At 49.9% G+C, this 20,011-nt stretch overlaps 3 protein-coding genes across 5 annotated transcripts in view; 2 read left to right on the top strand and 1 right to left on the bottom strand.

The window, feature by feature from the left end:
• PRKRIP1 (PRKR interacting protein 1) overlaps positions 1-20,011 on the top strand; it is a 532,772-nt gene that overhangs the window by 356,383 nt on the left and 156,378 nt on the right. The window lies entirely within an intron of this gene.
• IFT22 (intraflagellar transport 22) overlaps positions 1-20,011 on the bottom strand; it is a 984,170-nt gene that overhangs the window by 917,593 nt on the left and 46,566 nt on the right. The window lies entirely within an intron of this gene.
• Positions 1-20,011, top strand: part of CUX1 (cut like homeobox 1) — a 1,083,765-nt gene that overhangs the window by 1,043,281 nt on the left and 20,473 nt on the right. Inside the window, 2 exon segments of the mRNA XM_050783609.1 lie at positions 10,593-10,895; positions 17,033-17,221. Of these exon segments, the coding sequence (XP_050639566.1) occupies positions 10,593-10,895; positions 17,033-17,221 (492 nt within the window).

Genomic DNA, 20,011 nt, shown 5'->3' with positions numbered 1-20,011 from the left:
CATCTCAAAAAACATAAACAAAAAAAGACCTCCTTGACCTCTTTTTAGCTCTTCCAAGTCTCGGAAATCTGGAAAAATTAATTTCACTATTAGAATGGCAATGGGCACACCGGCCAGAGAGCATGACTTGGTAAAAGGGACAGATAGGTTTGCCCAAATCCAGAATTGAACCCTTGAGAAAAAGAGGGTACACACACACACACACACACACACACACACACACATATTCTGTCTCCCTCACACACACACACATTCTCTCTCTCTCCCTCTCCCTCACACATACATTCTCTCCCTCACACACACACACACACACACACACACACATATTCTCTCTCACACACACACACTCGCACAGTGATTAATCTTTGATTACAGCAAAGCAATTTAACCAGAGGCTTTGTTTTTTCCCATCTTAGTAATATATATTTAGACTGTTTGTATGACATACATTTTGTCTTAATGCACAGGGACGCATTGATAAGTGTTCGTACACACAGCTGGCTTGGTAATAAGGTTATTGAAGGTAATTTGAAAGCATCATTTCTAAATCAGTATGGATCTGCAGAAAAGCCGGAACAAGGCGAGCCTGTGCCCCTGAAGCAGGGCCATCTGTGTCACCCAGTGTCCCTTCAGCAATCTGGCCAGACTGTGAGTTCACTACCAAAATTGAATTGTAATTTAAGTAGGGTTTTTAATTTTTAATATCTTCAAGCTCTGCTTTTGATATGCTTATTTCCTTAAGAGCTTATAAAAGATACACAAGCCAAATGAGCCCGGAAGGAAAGTGAGTTTCCACTCCGAATCCCCGGCAGGTCCCCTCCTGGCCTGCGGGTGAGCTCTGGTTCTGCGCAGGTTCCCACCAGCCACAGGGCCTCATCACCTCTGCAGCTTCGTCCTCGCGCATTTCAGGCCAACACAGAATTTCTAAGATCATTTCTCCCCAGCGTACCTTCCCATGTTGGGGAGATGAAAGAGGAGAGTAGAAAACCATCCCAGAGGGAGGGAGGCTCTGGATGGCACAATGGCGTCTAGAGGGAGAGAAGCTCTGGATGGACACGATGGCGTTTAGAGGGAAGGAGGCTCTGGATGGTCACAATGATGTCTAGAGGGAGGGAGGCTCTGGATGGACACGATGGCGTCTAGAGGGAGGGAGGCTCTGGATGGACGCAATGGTGTCTCCTCTAGTTGGAGGAGCTCATGGTTAACTTCTCAGAACAAGTTCTCACTCTCTTGGCAGCAGAGGCCTGTTACACCCCTGTGCTGTGGCCAGGACCATGCTGCCCGCACAGCTGTACCTCCAGACCCTGCTCTGGCACTGCTCTCCCCAGAAACACCCTCTTCCTAGACTCTGAGTGACCCGCTTAGTGACATCGGCCTCCCACTTTGGTTACCAGATATGGGGGCGCAGGGTCTGCCTTGCTTATGGCTGTACCCCCACCACCTGGCACATGGAGGGTTTCCCTATTGTGGAAGGCACAGGTCCCATCTTCGAGCAACTTGGAAGTCAGTTTTGGGGAGGTAAAATACAAATCGCACAAGTTAAACAACCTTGCTCTAATTGAAACAGGTTTTCTTTGGGGCCAGATATGGTGGCTCATGCCTGTAATCCCAGCACTTTGGGAGGCCAAGGCAGGAGGATCACTTGAGCCCAGGAGTTCAAGACCAGCCTGGGCAACATAGTGAGACCCTATCTCAACAAATAATAATTATAGTAAATTAGCTGGAATGGTGGGATGTGCTTGTAGTCCCAGCTGCTCAGGAGGCCGGGGCAGAGGGATTGCTTGAGCCCAGGAGGTCGATGCTGTAGTGAGCAGTGATTACGCCACTGCACTCCAGCCCAGGCAACAGGGTGAGACCATATCTAAAAAAAAAAAAAAAAAAAAAGAAAAAAAGGGAGAAAGAATTTCGGCTCCCATGTCATTATAAGAGTTTCTTGAGCAAACCTAAAAATATATATTGTTGGCCAGACACGGTGGCTCATGCCTGTAATCCTAGCACTTTGGGAGGCTGAGGCAGGAAGATCACTAGAGTCCAGGAGTTCAAGACCAGCTTGGGCAACATAGTGAGGCCCCCATCTCCACAAAAAATTAAAAATAACCAGGCATGGTGGCGCACACCTGTTGTTACAGCTACTCAGGAGGCAGGGGCGGGAAGATCACTTGAACCCGGGAGGCAGAGGCTGCAGTGAGGCAAGATTGCACCATTGCACTCCAGCCTGGACAACAGAGCAAGATGCTGCCTCAAAAAAAAAAAAAAAAATACACACACACACACACACACTATGGCTATATAGTTGGCACACAGACACACCCCAGCACCTACTAGGTACCAGCGACTTTGAGTTCATCTTATCCTTTCTTTAGTCCCTGCAGAGGGTGGGGGGGTGTGTGTGTGTGAAAGAGAGAGAGAGAGAGATCGTTGCTGTTCCATTTTATAGAAGAAACTGGTACCCACTGGTTGAGTGGGGGGGGGGGCATTGATCTTTCCTAGAGTGGAGCAGAGCTACCACCCATCCCCTCTGGTTCCTCTGAGGGATCTTCCCACCCACTCCAACCCTTTTCAACCCCCACCTCTCCCCGCCCGCCCCGGCCCCACCGCTTACAGACTCTTTCTCAGGTTCTTTCTGCTATTGAAAAACAGTGATTTGATAGATTTGGGGCTGGCAAGGGATGTGCCCAAAGCTTGATGCTGCCACTTGTATGGGCACAGACCTTCCTGGGGGCAGAAGGCCATCCCGGGACCCTGGGGAATTGGACCTTCGCATCCCGCCGCTGGCATCAGGCACAGCTGCTCACCCTCTTGGAAATAAAGCCATTTTGTAGGTTGGCCACGCTGGGTATGTCTCTGATATTCCTCAGTATGTTGTTGGGCTACTTTTGTTTCTTTCGTGGTAGGGAAATGTCCAGTGGCCTAGGAAGGAGTTGTGGAAAGCTCATGAGTATATTTGTGACATCTGCTAAAGTTGCTGCATATTGTGTTTCAAGCTCTTGTTAATCAGTCAAGATGCCAGTCTTACTCAGAAGAAGAATACTCTGGGTTTTTATATGGGCTGTGTCTAATGGAGACGGAGAATGTTCCCGTGGAGATCCAGCAGGGCTGTGAGCTTCTGCTGCTGGATTCAGAAGCAAGGCTTGGGAACCGAGGAGCCCAGCATCACTGCCACAGCCGAGGAAAGCCTTGGTTTTCAGAAATTTTGGAGCTGGTCATGCAAGTGTGTCTCATGTTTGTGGTATGACCCTATATGACCAAAATACAGGAGGCCAGGGCCAGACGCGGTGACTCACACCTGTAATCCCAGCACTTTGGGAGGCTGAGGCAGGCAGATCATTTGAGGTCAGGAGTTCGAGGCCAGCCTGGCCAACATGGTGAAACCCCATCTCTACTAAAAATACAAAAATTATCTGGGCGTGGTGGCGCACACCTGTAATCCCAGCTACTCGGGAGGCTGAGGCAGGAGAATCACTTGAACCCGGGAGGCGGAGGTTGCAGTGAGCCGAGATCGCACCACTGCACTCCAGCCTGGCAACAGAGACAAAGAACAAACAAACAAATAGGAGGCCAAATGAACGTTGTCGTTCTCCTTTGATGCTGAGAAACTCAGTCCAAGCATAAACCCCCAGGGGGTGTGGTCTCTTCAGAGTACAGGGTCAGTTCCGGAGCAGATCTGGTGCCCATATCACCATCTGTCCCTCTGAACCCAGCTAGGAAGCATCCAGGCTGGGGGTCACCCTGTTGTGGCTTCTGAAGCTGTCAGCACCAGTGGCCGGAAAGGCCTGCAGGCTGGGCAGTCTTACAGAGCCTCCAGGGCTCCTGCCAGCCCCAGCATACCCACACCGGCACCTCAGAGCCCGCCATGCATCCTTGTATCTTGTGCCACTCCTGCCACCTCCAGGCCCATCCCTCCCTCGGACTCTCCTTTCCTCTCCTCCCGGGCTCCCTTTATATTTTTTGTTTGTGTTTTTTTATTTTTTATTTTTTATGTTATTTATTTTTTTGAGACGGAGTAGTTGGTACTACAGGCGTGCACCTCCGCACCTGGCTAATTTTTGTATTTTTAGTAGAGACAGGGTTTTGCCATGTTAGCCGGGCTGCTCTCGAACTCCTGACCTCAAGCAATCCGCCCATCTCAGCCTCCCAAATGTTGGATTACAGGCGTGGACCACCGTGCCCAGCTCCCCTACTCATTCACACTTACATGTGCCAGGCCACGACCACCCTCCCCTCTCCCCTAACCTCCTCCCTCCTTCCTCCCGCCCTTCCGTACGTGTCTGTCTGTATAGTCATTGGAATTTCCTGGCTTGGCATGGGCTCAAAGCCGAAACCATGGACAGAATGAAAAGTGGCGCATCAGACCAGCCGCCAGTTAAATAATGTTTGGGTTCTTGTCAGAATGTCACGGAGTACCCTGTCATTTTGTTTCAGCAACTTGTCCTTCCGAATGCACAGTTCGCCTTATGGCATGCCAGCAGTAAAAATGTCACTTACAATAATTACTTTTTGGTGAAAATGCTTGCTGACTTCCCACCTTCAAGCTGTTTTTTACACAGTGGGGAGATAATAAGAAACGACTTTATCCTGACTGCTCAAATGAACACTAAATGGAATTTGGGTTATTATTACTGCGGATAGAGGGCCGGGTATGGAAATTTTAAGAGTGGATCGGAGGAACTGCAGAGCGATGCATCTCCGAGAATTATGACGGGTGCGCGTTTTCAATTGGCTCCCATTGAAAACTTAAGGCAGCTGTTGTTTGCCTGCTGTTTTTGGAATATAATATTTTTCGTAATCCTTTTATAGTTTCTGAATGCCTTGTGTATCTCAGAGGGCCTTGAGTCACTATCTCTGCTTTCTGTAGCTTCCTAACCAAACTCCTCTTATGCCAGATTCAGTGCCTTGTAAAAAAAAAAAAATTAATTCACATAGATCACTTTTTAAATGTAACACCTTACCATTGCTGTCAAAACTGGATGGATGGGACTATGCAGTAGGGCTTTTAAAATATGCAAATTACCCATTTTCAACTGTCCTGGTCCTGCAGGCTGCAGAGTCCTTGGAAGCGAGGTTTTTGTCTGATTTCTCCCTTATACCCAAGACACAGAGTAGGTGCTTTAAAAATGTGTGAGTAGGCTGGGTGCAGTGGCTCATGCCTGTAATCCCAGCACTTTGGGAGGCAGAGGTGGGTGATTTGCTGGAGCCCAGGAGTTCGAGACCAGTCTGGGCAACATAGCAAGACCCCATCTCTCTACAAAAATACAAAAATTAGCCGGGCATGGTGGCACACACCTGTCCCAGCTACTTTCCGTCATACATTAGCAAAGAGGCTAAGGCGGGAGGGTCTCTGAAGCCCAGGAGGTCGAGGCTACAGTGAACCATGATCACACCACTGCATTCCAGCTGGGGCAACAGAGCAAGACCCTGTCTCAATGAATAAATAAATAAATAAAATGAGAGTTAAATGACGCAGGAACGACGGTAGGCTGCGATTCAGAATCACGTGGTATTGGCAGATAGCAGGATGGGTAGGAACATCGAGGTTTTCCACTCCTGATCTGGTTCCAATCCTTGCACCATCTGTGTGACTTTAACCAAGTCACGTTGCCCGTCTGAGCCTCTGCTTTCTCACCTGGGATTTCCACCCCAGGGCCGTTGGGAAAATTGAATGAAGCCACATGCAAACGCCCTCAGCTGGCTGCTCCATTCACGCCTGGTACGAAATGTGTTTTGGTTCCCTTCCACAATCCTGTGAGTGGATCAGCTTTTTGTGACTCATCGTTAAGTCTTCGAGATTCACACATGTCGATGTGTGGGTTGTAGAAAAAATGCGTGGGAAGGCAGGCACAGTCACTCTGTCACTAAGGCACACTCGGGTGCAGGGGGCAGGCACCACCAGCTGTACAGGGGCTGTTTAGAATATGGCCCATCCGCCTAGCTCCTGGCTGGGTGTCTCGGGGCACCATATCTTTTTTTCTTGTTTTTTTTTTGAGACAGAGTGTCTGTTGCACAGGCTGGAGTGCAATGGCACGATCTCAGCTCACTGCAACCTCTACCTCCTGGGTTCAAGCAATTCCCCTGTCTCAGATTCCCAAGTAACTGGGATTACAGGTGTGTGCTACCACGCCTGGCTAATTTTTGTGTTTTTAGTAGAGATGGGGTTTCACCATGTTGGCCAGGCTGGTCTTAAACTCCTGACTTCAAGTGATCCGCCCGCCTCAGCCTCCCAAAGTGCTGGGATTACAGGCATGAGCCACTGCGCCTGGCCAGGGCACCATATCTTACCTGTGTAAAATGTAGGAAGTGGCTGGGCACGGTGGCTCACGCCTGTAATCCCAGCACTTGGGGAGGCCAGGGTAAGAAGATCCAATCACTTGAGGCCAGGAGTTCTGGGACCAACCTGGACAGCATAGCAAAACCCTGTCTCTATTTTTTAAAGTTTAAGAAAAGTTTAATGTTTTAAAAAAGATAAACGCATCACATAGGATGTGGCCTTTTGAATCTGTCACCAGCGTCCCTGTCATGTGCCAGGCGTTGTGGAAGAAATAGCACTCGGTCATAAGATTTATGTTGACTGTAGGTCTTTATAGAAGTACATTTGACCAGGTGCAGTGGCTCACCCTGTTAGGATGGCCAGGGTGAGGGGACCCTCTGGGCAGTGGGGAGAGTTGGCTTCCTGTAGGATTCACTGTCTGTCCTAACAGAACAAAAATACAGTCAATATAAAGAAATATTACTTCTCCTTTCCAAACATTAGCAAGTGGAGCTCTGTGATTAAAATGATACTCTCTGAAACAGCAAAGCTTTTTGCTCCGTTCCATGCAATTAAAAATAATAATTTAAAAAAAAAAAAAAAGGCCCGGGCACAATGGCTCACACCTGTAATCCCAGCACTTTGGGAGGCTGAGGTGGGCGGATCATCTAAGGTCAGGAGTTCGAGACCAGCCTGGCCAACATGGTGAAACCCTGTCTCTACTAAAAATACAAAAATTAGCTGGGCGTGGTGGCCCGCGCCTGTAATCCCAGCTACTCGGGAGGCTGAGGCAGGAGAGTCGTTTAAACCCGGGAGGAGGAAGTCGCAGTGAAATCGTGCCACTGCACTCCAGCCTGGCAAGAGAGCGAGACTCTGTCTCAAAAAAGAGAAAGACTGACTTTCTTCCCAACATGATGTTCTGAGCGCATGGATTCATGGTGTTTCCAGCGCGTCTGTTTGCTGTGGCATCTCTCCATGCCTGCGCCACAAACGTGCGCTCAGTCCTGTTTCCTTGACCTGAGACCGCAGCCACATCTGTGCACGCAGATGTCTGTTGGTGAGTAAACTATCTCCCAGGAAGAGTGTGCAGCTTGCAGCTGTCTTCTACATTTTATTTACTTATTTATTTATTTATTTAGAGACAGAGTCTTGCTCTGTCCCCAAGGCTGGAATGCCATGGCACAATCTCAGCTCACTACAACCCTCGCCTCCCCCATTCAAGCGATTCTCCTGCCTCTGCCTCCCCAGTAGCCGGGATTACAGGCACCCGCCACCACGCCTGGCTAGTTTTTGGATTTTTAGTAGAGAGGGGCTTTCACCATGTTGGCCAGGCTGGTCTCAAACTCCTGGCTTCCAAGTGATCTGCCCACCTCACCCTCCCAAAGGTCTTCTGCATTTTAGACTCAGACTGAGAGTGGAGAGACAAATACAAACCACCTCCAGCAACCAGCCGCCACATGTCAGTTTCACATGCTGGATCTCTCAGGACTCGGACAGGGATTTGATCTCAGAAGCCTGCCTTTGTCTGTAGTCACAGCCTGGAGCACAGAGGGACACCTGTAACAGTAGTGAGCACCCCCTGTTTAGTCCTCCCGGGGGTTCATGATGGCAGAAATCCATGCCACCGGCTTGCAAGGCGCGCCTGGAAGAAAGAACTGCACAGCCTCTGAGTTTCGCGGTGAGCTCTGCCTCCGCCAGCACCCAGAACAAAACGGGGAGGTGCCCCGGCAGCCGGCACCACACTCGGTTTATTAGCCAGGCAGCCATGATGTTGACCTTGTTGTGGGTTAAAGGACACAAAACCTGAAAAGAAATCTGTTTATCATTTGGGGAATTCATGCCATCCTTGACAGTATCCGGTGAGCAAGATGGATGATCTGCCAGGCCAGCCCCTCGCATGGGTGAATCACGCCATCCTTACAGTACGATTCCTCTGCCGGCTTCAGACACAAAAATAACATTTGCGGGGTTTTATATCCCGTTCTTTGGTGACCCGGGGAGTGAGCAGAGAGAAGAAATCTGATTTGTAAGATTCACATTGCCCTAAAGATTTATACGGACCATTTCTGCCTCTTACGCTTGTCTCTTCCACATCTTTCAAAAACCGGTTTGGCGTGTGTTTTTCTCTCTGTGACCTGATTTCCCAGGTCAAGGACACAGCCTTATGCGATGGCGGAAGTTTGTGCCAGTTCAGGACGATAAACGGGGTTGATGGCTTAAGTTGCGATTGTTTTATTTGGGGCTTTGCTCTTTCTAGGTATGAATACAAAATGTTCCTTGTATTTGGAATGTATTTATGGCAGGTTTAGTGGATCCTGGATACAGTATGTCCAGAAAAGGACTCTTGAGATAAATGGTAAATTGAAGTTAAGTTCCTGCTCTATGCTACATTTTCCCTTCAGTCAGGTAACAAGTATTTTGGGTTATCTACTATGGTGCTGATGTTGACTGAGTGACCTGCTAGGGCTCGAGGGAGAAGCAGCAAGAGTAAGACCCTTGGCCAGGCATAGTGGCTCATGCCTGTAAACCCAGCACTTTGGGAGGCCGAGAAGGGAGGATCACTTGAGGCCAGGAGTTCAGCCTGGGCAACATAGCAAGACCTCATCTCTGCAAAAGAAAAAATTAAAAAATTAGACAGGTGTAGTGGTGCATGTCTGCAGTTCCAGCTACTTGCGAGGATGAGGTGGGAGGATTGCTTGAGCACAGAATTTTGAATCAGCCGTGGCAACCTAGCAAGACCCCATCTCCACAAAAATTTTTTTACAAGACCCTGGGAGCAGAGAGCATGACCTGGGCCCTCTTATCTGGCACTGTGGGGTCTTACTCTGTCACGCTTAGTGGGCATGGAGGGAGAGATTGTGCCAAGACACTGAGCTGGGCCCAGATTCTGCCTTGCAGGCAGGACCTCAGCACGAAGCCACATATTCCTCCTGGACAGTTTCTATCTGCAGAAATTAGGAAATGGCCAAAGTCTTTATCCCAGACATCCCGGAACTGGAATCCAGCCTCTTTTATCAGGTTTTATGGGATGTTATCAGAGGCCAGAGGGATCACTCACCAACAGAGCCCAGCTGGCGTTTCCCACTGGGCACCCGCAGCGACCCCAGCAGGGCAGAGGAGAGTGTAGACACTGGCTCGTCCACACCAGCCCTGTCACTTCTGCTGTTGATTACAGCATGGCTTATACCAGCAAAGAGCTTGGTTTTCAGAAGCAGGCAGAACCAGCAAGTCCCGAGACTGGAGATAGAATTCTAAAATGGAAGAGCTGGGGAAACAGAGGGTGCTGCTCCTCTCCTTGCTTCTCTCCATCTTCCCCTAGGGTTAGGTGCTGTGGAGTTCTGTGCTCTTCACAATAAAACACCAGCTGGGCATGGTGGCACGCACCTGTGGTCCCAGCTCCTCAGGAGGCCAAGGCGGGAGGATCTCCTGAGTCCAGGAGGTCGAGGCTGCAGTGAGCCTGATTGCACCACTGCACTCCAGCCTGGGCCACAGAGCAAGACTCCATCTCTAAAAATATAAAAATAAAAATAAACACCCTAGGTCCTGAGACCCGTTACTGGGGGACCAGAAGCTATGGCCTTACGTTTCCTCATTTTTTTTTTTTTTTCTTTTTTGAGATGGAGTCTCACTCTCAGTCACCCAGGCTGGAGTGCAGTGGCACAATCTCAGTTCACTGCGGCCTCCACCTCCCGGGTGCAAGTGATTCTCCTGCCTCAGCCTCCTGAGTAGCTGGGATTACAGGTGTGAGCCACCGTGCCTGGCCAATTTTTGTATTTTTAGTAGAGACAGGATTTCACGGTGTTGGCCAGGCTGGTCTCGAACTCCTGACCTTAGATAATCCACCCGCCCGGCCACATTTCATCTTAAGGGTCTTCATAACTGTGGTGACAACGTATTATGGGCAGCCGTTATTTAAAACAATCTGTCTATGCTTTTGGTTCTGGAAAAGATGGACAACATAACTACACAAGTTATAATCTAGCCAAAGTGCTTCTGAATTACCAAATTATGGGGTTTCATTAGAAGAAATCATGACAGCAATAACACGATTAATAGGAGTTTTTTAGCAGAATGCCCTCATGCCCTCATGTTAAGCCCTCCAAAGCCTTTCTTTTAAACCCCTAGTTTTTCTTCCAGTGATGGTATTTTTGTTTTTTAATATGGAAGATTAGTGGTTACTCTCAGTCAAAAAAATATGAAACAGTTCACTGAGACCCACAGAAAACCCTACCGTCTGCTTCTTCTACAGAGCGTTTAATTAGTATTTCCTAGATGCAGAACATAGATAGATGGTCGTGGTGAAAGACAGCTATTTTCAGGCACAGTTTCTCGTGTGCTTTAATTACAGAAAGCACTCCAAAGACCTCCGCCAGCTGCAGCCCTGCCCCTGAGTCCCCGATGAGTTCCAGCGAGTCGGTGAAGAGCCTGACCGAGCTGGTCCAGCAACCCTGTCCCCCCATCGAGGCAAGCAAGGACGGCAAACCACCAGAGCCCAGTGACCCGCCAGCATCCGACTCCCAGCCCGCAACCCCGCTGCCTCTCTCCGGACACTCGGCCCTCAGCATCCAAGAATTAGTAGCCATGTCCCCGGAGCTGGACACCTACGGCATAACCAAGCGGGTGAAGGAGGTGCTGACGGACAACAACCTCGGTAGGTTCTCCTCTCGGCTGCTGAGTCAGGAGGTGGCAGGGAGTTTGCAGGTGGAGTAGATGAGGGGCGAGCGCTAGGCCAAGCCAACCATAGAGTCTCAACTTGTGTAGGCGCCCTCTGAGAACATGAAATGTCCTATAGTTGTGAACAGTAAGGAGTGTGCGTTTTGCAGGTCAGTCCCTACCTCCTCCCGACCCTGCTCCCCGATGGGGACCAGTTAGAAGATGAGCATGGGGTCAGAGTGGACTCGGGAGGATCCATGCAGACTGTCTCTTTTTTTTTTTTTTTTTTTTTTTTTTTTTTTTTTTTTGAGACAGAGTCTTGCTCTGTCACCCAGGCGGGAGTGCAGTGGTGCAATCTCAGCTCACTGCAACCTCCGCCTCCCCGGTTCAAGTGATTCTCGTGCCCCAGCCTCCTGAGTAGCTAGGATTACAGGTGCCCACCACCACTCCCGGCTAACTTTTGTATTTTCAGTAGAGATGGGGTTTCACCATGTTGGCCAGGCTGGTCTCGAACTCCTGGCCTCAAGCAATCTGCCCATCTCAGCCTCCAAAATTCTTGGGATCACAGACATGAACCATCGTACCTGGCTTGGATGTATCTCAATAGAGACAGTCTGAGTAAGTCCAGATTGCTTGAGGCCACAGTCTGAGACCAGCCTGGGCCACATAGCAAGACCCCATGTCTACAAAAAACGTTAAAATTAGTTGGACGTGTTGGTATGCACCTGTAGTCCCAGCTACTCAGGAGCCTAAGATGGTAGGATCACTTGAGCTCAAGAGTTCGAGACCAGCATAGACAACATAGCAAGACCCCTTCTCTATAACAGGTTTAAAAATTAGGCCAGGCACAGTGGCTCATGCCTGTACATTGCCTCATGTTGGGAGACCACAGCAGGAGGATTGCTTGAGTTGAGCCAGGAGTTCAAGACCAACCTGGGCAACATAACGAAGCCCTATCTCTACAAAGAATACAAAAACTAGCTGGGTGTGGTGGTGCACGCCTGTAGTTCAGTTGCTCGGGAGGCTGAGGCAAGAGAATCACTTGAAACCCTGTAGTTTTAGGCTACAGTGAGCTATGATCATGCCAGCGTACTTCAGCCTGGACAACACAGTGAGACTCTGTCTCAAAAAAAGAAAGAGATAGACACCCAATAGAGCCTGGCATCCTCAGGGGGCTCCAGAGCTGGGCAGCGTCCACCCGGCAGCACCAGGATGGCTTAATGGAAGGTCTGACGGACCCCAGTTCTCACTCTGCTCACTGAGTCTGTGATGCTGGCCAGGCTGCCTGCCTTCTCAGATCCCCCTCCACAAAACTGGAATAACCACACCTGTCTGGGGGCTGTGAGTAGCAGTAATTTCTAGCACCAGGCCCGACTGGTAATAATAGTCATTGTTATTTTATCATCGCTGTTTCTGCTGCCTTGCAAAGCCATCTCCGTTTCACAGCCCATAGCTGGGGCGGGCAGCCCCTGGGGAACTCACTCCGTCACCCTGGCATCCCACCATGCCTCAGACCCAGCCTCGGCCTGGCACATGCTCCACCCCCTCAGGTGCTCGGCCTGAGGTGGTTCTCTATGCTCTGTGTCACTGCTCACCAGCTGCTGTGGCTGTAAGAATGTTGTGGTGTTTCATCATTTTTATTTTTTTTTTTATTTTTATTTTTTTGAGATGGAGCCTCACTCTGTCACCCAGGGTAGAGTGCAGTGGCACGACCTCAGCTCACTACAACCTCTCGGCTCACTGAACCCCGGGTTCACGCAATTCCCCTGCTTCAGCCTCCCTAGTAGCTGAGATTACAGGCATCTGCCACCATACCCAGCTAATTTTTATATTTTTAGTAGAGACGGAGTTTCACCTAACTAGCCAGGATGGTCTCGAACTCCTGACCTCAAGTGATCCACCCGCCTCAGCCTCCCAAAATGCTGGGATTACAGGCGTGAGCCACCGTGTCTGGCCCTTTTTTTTTTTTTTTTTTTTTTTTTTGAGACAGTGTCTCCCTGTCTCACTCAGGCTGGAGTGCAGTGGCACAATCGCGACTCACTACAATCTCTGCCTCCTGGGTTCAGGTGATTCTCCTGCCTCAGCCTCCCAAGTAGCTGGGATTACAAGTGCCCGCCACCACACCCAGCTCATTTTTGTATTTTCAGTAGAGACAGAGTTTCGCCATGCTGCCAAGGCTGGTCTCGAACTGGCCTCAGGTGACCCACCCACCTTGGCCTCCGAAAGTGCTGGGATTACAGGCATGAGCCACCATGCCGGCCAAGCCTATTTTGTCATTTTAAACCACCGTGCTCCTCCAGTGTGGTGTTAACCAGACAGGGTGGTGTAGGCATGCGGAGATTGGAAATGTACCCTTCTATCCTTCTTATTTCCCATGGGTGAAAGTCAGTTAAAGGGGCGGTGTTCTCTGCAGTGCATGCAAGCACAACCCTACTGAGTGGTTGCAGTTTGTCTGCTGTTCATGGAAAGGCCTTGTGTGTCCTTTGTTTCTTCCATGGGGTGAGAAGAGAAGGGAGGCTGAGCACAGTGGCTCACTTGAGAATGACAGGTGGCCTGTAACCCTAGCACTTTGGGAGGCTGAGGCGGTGGATCACCTGAGGCCAGGAGTTCGAGACCAACCTGGGCAACACAGTAAGACCCCGTTTCTACAAGAAATAAATTTTAAAAAAATTATTTACGGGCATGGTAGTGCTTGCTGTAATTCCAACTGCTTGGGAGGCTGAGGTGGGAGGATCACTTGAGCCCAGGAGGTTGAGGCAGCAGTGAGCCATGATGGCACCTCTGCACTCCAGCCTGGGCAACAAAGCAAGACACTATCTCAAAAAAAAAAAAAATTTAAAAAAAAGAACAGAGTAGCTGAGTTCCACTAAAGTTTGCTCAGTGATCTGACAGCCTGGGGGTTAGGCCAGCTTGTCCAGTGGAAGCCTCCCATCCGCCTGTCTGTACAATGCAACAGACAAAATAGAATGAGAGAAAAAGTCATATCAATGAGACCTTGTATAATTAAGTCAATTCATAAAAATAAAAATGTAGCTGTTGATTTGAAAAAATGGCTAATTCCCATATGTTCATCAGTTATTGAATCATGCAGCGATTCCTAGACTTGAGTCATCTCCCACTTCATAGCTTGTCACACATCCAAGGAAGCAGGTCAGTTGTATCACTCCCGCCCACCTCCTTATAGGAAGTGGCCTTCCATGTAAATGTTGAAAATCAGATAGGGTCTAGCTCTGTAGCCCAGGCCGGAGTGCAGTGGCACGATTATAGCTCACAGCAGCCTTGAACTCCTGGGCTCAAGCAATCCTCCCACCTCAGCCTACTGGGTAGCTGGGACTACAGGCACACGCTCCAAGCCCAGCTAATTTTTTTTTTTTTTTTTTTTTTTTTTTTTTTTTTTTTTTTTTTAAATAGAGATGGGGTTTCACCATATTGCCCAGGCTGGTCTCAAACTCCTAGGCTCAAGTGATCCGCCCACCTCAGTCTCCCAAAGTGCTGAGATTACAGGGAAGAGTCTCAGTTTAAACACTTGTGAGTTGCAAGATTGCAATTACAAGATTGCGAACATTGAAATCTCACACTTGGCCTTATCTTGCATGCCACCATCATTGCTGGAGTCTTCCTTAATGTTGGTTTTACTGGGCGAAGGTTTGTAGCTTTCTTCAGGCTCTCAAATGGGTCTATAGCCCAAAAACAGTTAAAAGTCATGGCTAGGAAACATCCAGGAGTCATACAGATAATTTTCCAGGAATAATCATCTGATTTTTTTTCCCCCGTTCAACTGGGAGGCCTAAGCAAGGAGCAACTAGCTATTCATATGATGGCTTTCCCAAACATAGCAAGCTCCTTGGAATGAAAATAGATTCTTTTACCATGTTAGCATTAAGTAAAATTTTCTTTTTTTGAGATGGAGTCTTGCTCTATTGCCCAGGCTGGAGTGCAGTGGTGCGATCTCAGCTCACTGAAAGCTCCGCCTCCCGGGTTCACACCATTCTCCTGCCTCAGCCTCCCCAGTAGCTGGGACTACAGGCACCTGCCACCACGCCCGGCTAATTTTTTGTATTTTTAGTAGAGATGGGGTTTCACTGTGTTAGCCAGGATGGTCTCGATCTCCTGACCTTGTGATCCACCCGCCTCGGCCTCCCAAAGTGCTGGGATTACAGGCATGAGCCACCGCGCCTGGCCAAAATTTTCTTATAACAACTGCAAAAAAAAAAAAAATCATAAGGACTTGGGACATTTATAGGCTAAAGAGTTTGAAAGACAGAGAAACCACAGGTTTACAAAATCAGTAAATTTATCTTTAGGTTTAAAATGACCAAGCCAGGCGTGGTGGTGTGCACCTGTAATCCCAGCTACTCAGGATGCTGAGGTAGAACAGTTGCTTGAGCCCAGGAGTTCGAGTCCACCCTGGGCAATATAGCAAGACCCTGTTTCTTTAGGGGGAAAAAAAAAAAAAGACTGATAAGAAATTAATGTCTCAGCTTCAGAGCTTTCCAGGCAGTAAACTTTTACTTGGAGGCCCCCTTCTTAGAAGCCAGTGTGTGGTGCTTCTATTTCACAGAGAGGATGTGAGCCACAGAGAGAACAAGCCAGCCCTCTGTCGTCTCCTTGCCCCTGACGGGGAGAGGTGCCTTCTGTTCTGTACGCTTTATGGGGTCAAACACCGGCCCCTCTGATCCCAGTCTCCACTTCCACCTAATAAGTCCTGTTCATTCAAGTACTCCCGTCAGGCCATCCAGGTTATCACTGATCCTAATTTGTATCTTTACAAGCGGTGGCCCTCTAAACCGGCAGCAGAGTGGCCCTCAGAGAAGTGAGCCTCTCTTTCTAAGCTCCTGACAAGCATTGCCAACTCAATGCGGCTGTGCCCTCCATAGCGAAATGCCCTCTGATCAGCCTGTGAAGCGGGCTGCCTACCCCTGCCTGCGAGAAGAAAAGGTATCGGAGAAGGGGTTTTGATCCACTTCCAGCTACTTTATTTAGCAAAGGCAGCCTAGACTGCAAAAGCAGACTTTGGAATTGGAATTGGCCGGCCTCTCAGAAAAGCAGAGCTGGGCAGCTCGCCCTCTCCTCTGTCCTGCTGTGATTGCGGGTTGCGTGCCCCGTTGTCTCAGCGAGACCTGATAACCTTGCTAATTGTGGAAGGAGACGCGGGCTGCCCTCTGATTTGAGGTTGTACGAGAGGGGTCTCCTGTTTGCTGTTTGGCCTCCTGAGCTCTGGCTTAGAGATTTCACTGCCTCTGAGAAACACCACAGGTGTTAGCGTGACCTCAGCACATACAAAGCCTGAAGGCTTTTTTTTTTTTTTTTTTTTTTTTGAGACACGGTCTCTCTCTGTTTCCCAGGCTGAAGTGCAGTGGTGCAGTCATAGCTCACTGCAGCCTCAACCTCCTGGGCTCAAGCAGTCCTCCCATCTCAGCCTCCCAAGTAACTGGAACTAGAGGTACATGCCACCATGCCTAGCTAATTTTTTTTGTGGTATTTTTGTAGAGACTGAGTCTCACCGTGTTGCCCAGGCTGGTCTCAAACCCCTGGGCTCAAATGATCTTCCCGCCTCACCGCACCAGGCTGCAGGCTTAAGAGAAACGTCATTGGCCAGATGCAGTGAGTCACGCCTATAATCCCAGCACTTTGGGAGGCTGGGGGTGGGTGGATCACCTGAGGTCAGGAGTTCAAGACCAGCCTGGCCAACATGGCAAAACCCAGTCTGTACTAAAAATACAAAACTTCGCCAGGCATGGTGGCGCACACCTGTAGTCCCAGGTACTCGGGAGGCTGAGACAGAAGAATCGCTTGAACCCAGGAGGCAGAGGTTGCAGTGAGCTGAGATTATGCCACTGCACTCCAACCTGGGTGACAAAGCAAGACTCCATCTCAAAAAAAAAATAATAATAAACATCATTGGTTGTGTGTATGGAGAATGCAAGAGCAATGCCAACTCCCTCGCCAGTGGAGAGTATTAAAAGTCTGGTTGAAGATATATTTCTACCATGTGTTTGCTGTAAGCTAGGACGTCGCCAGCCCAACCCTGGGCCTTTAAACTCCTGTGTCTGATTTTAACCTTGACACATCCTTGTCCCTTCAGATCCCTGGCTTTCAGTGACAATACCTGTCTCGCTTCTGTTTTCTCTCTAGGCCAGCGCTTATTTGGGGAGACCATCTTAGGGCTCACCCAAGGCTCTGTCTCCGACCTCCTTGCCCGCCCCAAACCCTGGCATAAGCTCAGTCTGAAAGGACGAGAGCCCTTCGTCCGGATGCAGCTGTGGCTGAATGACCCCAACAATGTGGAGAAGCTGATGGACATGAAACGGATGGAGAAGAAAGGTGAGCCTCCTGCCCTGCTCAGGCCGGCTGTGTCCTCATAGACAGGCTGTTTCTTTCAAATCTTTCCCACCCAGCTAGTAAGGGACATTGACCCATGACCAAGGGACCAGAGGACGGGGCAAAAATATTTTTGGATGGTCATCAGCTAATGAGTACCTAAGAGGGCTAGGAAGATCTGTAACTTTTTCTCTCCAGCAGCCTGAATCTAAAGATTTTTTTAGCATTGGGAGCACTTTTAACCAAGGAGAGCAGAACAGCGCTGGGGGTGCTGCATTTGGTTTTTGTGTCATGTGGGTGGCTGATCGGGCTATGACAGCATTTACTGTGTACGCACCAGGTGGCTAGAGGCTTTCCTTTGTTATCAGAGAGAATTAAGAAATGCATTTTGTAGGCCGGGCACGGCAGCTCACGCCTATAATCTCAGCACTGGGAGGCTGAGGCAAGTGGATCACTTGAGGTCAGGAGTTCAAGACCAGCCTGGCCAACATGGCAAAACCCCGTCTCTACTGAAAAAAAAAAAAAAAGCCAAGCATGGGGTGCGTGCCTCTGTAATCCCAGCTACTTGGGAGGCTGAGGCACAAGCATCGCTTGAACTCTACAGGCAGTGAACAGAGATCAAGCCACCACACTCCAGCCTAGGTAACAGACCATGACCCTATCTCAGAAAAAAAAAAAAAAAAAAAAAACTGCATTTTGTAGATCAGGAAACAGAGGTTCAGAGAGGTTCGGTGCCTCCGCCAAGGTCACCCGGCCTAGAAAGTGACAGAGCAAACTCCTGCCACAGCGGATCTCTCTCGCTGTTGTTTTCCAGCCTCTGGGGATTTGGCCTCCCGAGAGGAATAACCCCACGTCCACCCACATATCATCTCGAATGTGGATTCGCATTCTTCTCGCAGCCTGTAGGCTACAGCATAGGAAAAATGCCTAAAGCCAGGTGTGCTGTGCCTCGTGGTTTGCAGTTTCCAAGTGCTGGTCCTCGCCAGTGAGTCCACCCCTCGAGCACCCTCCGTCCTCAGGTCACCCATGGTGCTGGGAGCTCACTGGGCGGCTGAACTGCATCCCTTAGAGGCAGAGACTGGGAACTAGCTGCTGCTGGTCTGACCATAAGAAGCAGCAGCCTCCCTGAACTAAGAGTGGGCATTCCAGGGGCCGGGCGCGGTGGCTCACGCCTGTAATTCCAACACTTTGGGAGTCCAAGGCAGGTGGATCACTTGAGGTCCGGATTTCGAGACCAGCCTGGGCAACATAGTGAAACCCTGTCTCTACTGAAAAATACAAAACTCAGGCAGGCATGGTGGCACATGCCCATAACCCTAGCTACTTGGGAGGCTGAGGCAGGAGAATCGCTTGAACCCGGAAGGAGGAGATTGCAGTGAGCAGAGATGACACCACTGCACTCCAGCCTGGGCGGCACAGCAAGACCCCGTCTCAAAAAAAAAAAAAAAGAATGGGCGAATGGGCATCCCAGGCCCCTGAGTGGCTCTGCCCCAGCCCACCCCTCCACCACACAGAGCATCTGAGCCAGGGATGGGTACGGAACCCAGGCCTGTCCATTCTTAATTCACCCAGAAATTCCAGCCAAGCGTCACCATTCTCACCCAACCCGGGAAAGGGCTGCTGAAGGAGAGAGAGTCTCTGGTGCCTCCTCCAGAAACCCTATGGGGGTTCCTTCATAATAATAGAGGCTTCTATTTTCTGAGAACTGCCCTGTTTGCCAGGCACTGTGCTAAGACTGCTCTCCATCCACACGACTCTGCATAGATGTCCTTATCCAGGAAATACGAAGCTCGGGGCTTCATGCAGCCTAGCAGATTTCAATAGCTCCTATCAGTAGGGAGTGGAAATCCATACTCAGGGCTGTCAGATTTCAAAGCAGGTGCTGTTAAATATACATCCGCTGCCTCTGTGCTGCGAGCTGCCCCCGTGCGACCCAAGGGCACTGCTGCTGCCCACTGATGACCTGCCCAGGTGGTGCCTTCTGCCCCATTCAGGGCCCCTCTAGCGGGCTCTGGCCTGCCCTTGGGTGTGTAGTGTAAGGGTCTGAGGTAGGCCACGCCTCTTGGGCAGCCCCAGGCAGCACTGTAAGCTGCAAAGGCCTGGTGCCACATTGCCCCCCCCAAAAGTTTTCAACTTATTTTTCATTTTGTTTGTTTGTTTTTTAAAGTCTTACTATATTGCCCAGGCTGATCTTGAACACCTGGCCTCAAGCAATCCTCCCATCTCGGCCTCCCAAAGCGCTGGGATTACAGGCATGAGCCACTGCGCCCAGCCCTTTCAACATCTTATTATGGGAAATTTCCAACATAAACAAAAGTAGAGAGAATGCTGTCATGAACCCAATATATCTGTGCAGAGTTTCCCATTATCCCCTCACCCAAACAGCATGAAGCTTCCTGCACTTGCCAGGAGGCAGCCCTCAGCCCCTAGGAGGAAGGAGGTCCTGACAACCCTGCTCACCCTGGGCCCGTAGGAAAGGACCTGAGTCCCCCCAAATACATCTCCAGGGCTTCCCAGGCCTCCCGTCTTTCCCTCTGCACAGGCTCGGGGCGCCCTCTTGTGTTATAAATGAGTTATTGTTTCTGCGGGGCCCAGACCCTTCCAAAGGTGTCCCAGTCTGGAAAGCCTTTGTGGTCCCGCGGCCTTCTCTTCACTCCTGGGGGTGCCGGCCACGAGGGCTGCTCCCTAGAGAGGCCTTCTTCAGCCCCGCGCCAGCCCCTGGTCAGTCGTCTGTCCCCTGGGAGGGAACTGGAGGGAGTCCCCACCATTGGACAATCCAACTCCTTTCTCTGG

Source organism: Macaca thibetana, chromosome 3 (genome assembly GCF_024542745.1).
Source record: "Macaca thibetana thibetana isolate TM-01 chromosome 3, ASM2454274v1, whole genome shotgun sequence".
Classification (NCBI taxonomy): Eukaryota; Metazoa; Chordata; class Mammalia; order Primates; family Cercopithecidae; genus Macaca; species Macaca thibetana.
This window is presented reverse-complemented; position numbering and strand designations above follow the sequence as displayed.